The sequence below is a fragment of the Ceratina calcarata genome, unplaced genomic scaffold (assembly GCF_001652005.2).
Source record: "Ceratina calcarata isolate Rehan_Ccalc_2016 unplaced genomic scaffold, ASM165200v1 scaffold371.2, whole genome shotgun sequence".
Taxonomy (NCBI): domain Eukaryota; kingdom Metazoa; phylum Arthropoda; class Insecta; order Hymenoptera; family Apidae; genus Ceratina; species Ceratina calcarata.
In genome coordinates, this window is record NW_017160229.1 from 642,450 (window position 1) to 644,922 (window position 2,473).

The following is a 2,473-nucleotide window of genomic DNA, read 5'->3' on the forward strand; positions in this document are numbered from 1 at the left end:
ACTCAATAGTATTCATCCACCATATTAGATAATGAATGAATAAACAATATTTATTTCTTTGCAAAAGTTAACAATGTGATTAAGTTGATTAATATATACGAAAACGCGGTGTAGTTAACAATCCTTAGCCAAAACGCATTTGCCTTCGCTGTTTCTATTATAATCCTTTGCGCAACGGCAACTTCCTTTACATGGCTGAAAAATTGATTCTCGTTAGTACCATCGGAATACTCGGTCGTGGCTGATTATACCAATGAAATACACTCACCAATTCGCCACAAGTATCAGGCTTTACGCCCGGCTCGGAACAGAGTGGTTCACACTGTGCTCCGCATGATGCCCAAGTTTCGTTTCCAAGTTTCTTGCACATTTCTGTTTTACTTTCGGCTGATAAAACAAATTCCACAGTTAGTTGATGCATAATTATAATACAAAGAGTAGCGAGAAATGAAGAATAGAAATAAAATAATAATTATAACTGCTTTTTAGAAAAATTCGTAAAAAATATGTATAGTATTGTATACGTACCACTCACGTAGGCCACAACTAGAAGTATGAATAGCAATACGAATTTCTGCATGATTTTCCTTTTTTCTTGTAGTCCTCGCGTGTATAACAGCTCAGCGTTTAGTACTAACTGTTTGGATTATGCAAACCAGCTGGTTTTCGGTATTAGGTAGTATTTATACTCCGTATTTCCAAGCTGTATCTATCTGTACTTTTAACATAATTACTACTTTCCTTAACACCTAAACACTGTTTTTAAGCTGTACTTACTATCAGGTCTATTTTCAAATATTTCTTAAACGGTTTTCAATGTTCGTTCTCAAGTACTTTCGCTTGTATTCTGTTTTATAATGATAATTACATTTAATCACACCATTCGTTGCTATTTTAAGAACGCTCTTTATTGATATTCTTTCTTATTATTATTATTATATTATAATACAATGAACGAACTAACACTCTTCAATTAACATGCATTGATCAAGTCCATCAGACGAATATTTATGTCAAATGTCATTTAGATTTAAATTTCGTTTTTTTCTTAAAATAATGGTAATCGAAACTTATTATTGTAACAGTGGTTGAATTCTTGAAAAGTAATTGAGTTGATTTCTTATAATTTATATATTCTTGGTTTCATAAAGAGAGGATTCACCTTCAGCTTCTTATTGCTAAATACTTCCTGAGATGCAATTATTTATGTAAAATATAATTGTACGTATTACACAAGTAAATTAACTATTTCCATTGAAAACTAAAAATCCGAATTATTTAAATGGGTTTTGGATATCTGTTAGATACAGGACTGCTGGAGGTTCACTGTAAATTTCAAATATAATATAATGAAATATGCCAAACTTCAATTCTTAATAACTTTGTTAATATTGGATGAAATGAGTTTAACTTTAGCTCAAAATAAAGCTTGAAGTCTACGTTTTCGTTTATGTCCTGTAGAAGTTTGAGTAATTCGAACTGGATTAAAATCAGCCGGAAAGAATCCCGAATTCGACCGAAGAAAGATAGGTCAGAAAAGTGATTGTACTTCAGTCATAATATAATACATAATATTTTAATACTGTTCCACTAACAGTCTTAATGAAATCAATTTCTAAGTAAAATCGACTTTGATCAAAGAAATGAGAAAAAGGAAAAAGTCGGGGCGAGAATTATGCTCGGAATCGGGATGAAAATTTTTAGAATTTTCGAAAATCCCACGGAGTGCCCTACACTGCGCATGCCTATGGTCAAACTTGTCTTCGAGGTATGATCGCGTCTTTCTATATTTCAGAATTCAAACTCATTTAAATTTTCCGCTCCAAAAGAACAACATAACATGCCCCATAGTCTTCCCACATGTTTCGCTATCCTTTTCATTCACTTATGTGCCGCAACAGCAATTATCCTGCTCTTGCTCAAGCGGCGGTCACGTGTATTTGTTTATCTTTACTCTCTTGTCTCGTTAGACAGACCTTAACTTGTAATTAGAATCCAAAGACGTTCATTGCTTGCAAAGTGCGGATGAATTTTAAGTTCGTGCACAAAAAATATATAAATTATTCCGCACTACTATAAGTTCGTGTGACTCCGGTGAATTTCCTAGCATTTACTACTCTAACATATCTTCATAAAAGCTAGCAATATGAAGTTCTCTAGCAACCCTTGTATGAAATCAGTTAATATAATTCACGTGCAAGGACATTAAATAATTAAACTGTATTTTACATTGTACTGACACTTTTTATGTTAGTAAGTGTTGAACCGAATAATAGAATACCTTGGTGGCAAATATATGGATCTAATAGGTGAGTATATTAAATAGAATTAACAGTTACTCGTGATTATCATACGAAATCATATCAGTAAGAGACTATTTTAATTCAATTATTTACTGGTCATTGACTACATTATAGAGGCTCAAAGAAATACATTTAAATGTAACAAACTGCAGGAACACATATTTTTAATA

The 2,473-nt window shown here is 32.3% G+C and overlaps 1 protein-coding gene across 1 annotated transcript; it reads right to left on the bottom strand.

Annotated features, from left to right (window-relative positions):
- Positions 1-32: 32 nt before the first annotated feature.
- Positions 33-680, bottom strand: LOC108625807 (chymotrypsin inhibitor-like). The gene is made up of 3 exons (XM_018026095.2): positions 529-680; positions 269-387; positions 33-195 (listed from the first exon to the last, which is right to left on the bottom strand). Exons 1-3 carry the CDS (start codon positions 578-580, stop codon positions 115-117), a joined length of 252 nt encoding a protein of 83 aa, XP_017881584.1. The 5' UTR covers positions 581-680; the 3' UTR covers positions 33-114.
- Between the last annotated feature and the right edge of the window lie 1,793 nt (positions 681-2,473).

Bases quoted from the DNA above. Each gene is read 5' to 3' on its own strand.
- LOC108625807 (XM_018026095.2), bottom strand. From the start codon at position 580: ATGCAGAAATTCGTATTGCTATTCATACTTCTAGTTGTGGCCTACGTG. The intron at 388-528 runs GTACGTATACAA...TTGTTTTATCAG, and splicing joins AGTTGTGGCCTACGTGAGTG to CCGAAAGTAAAACAGAAATG. The intron at 196-268 runs GTGAGTGTATTT...TCAATTTTTCAG, and splicing joins CTGATACTTGTGGCGAATTG to CCATGTAAAGGAAGTTGCCG.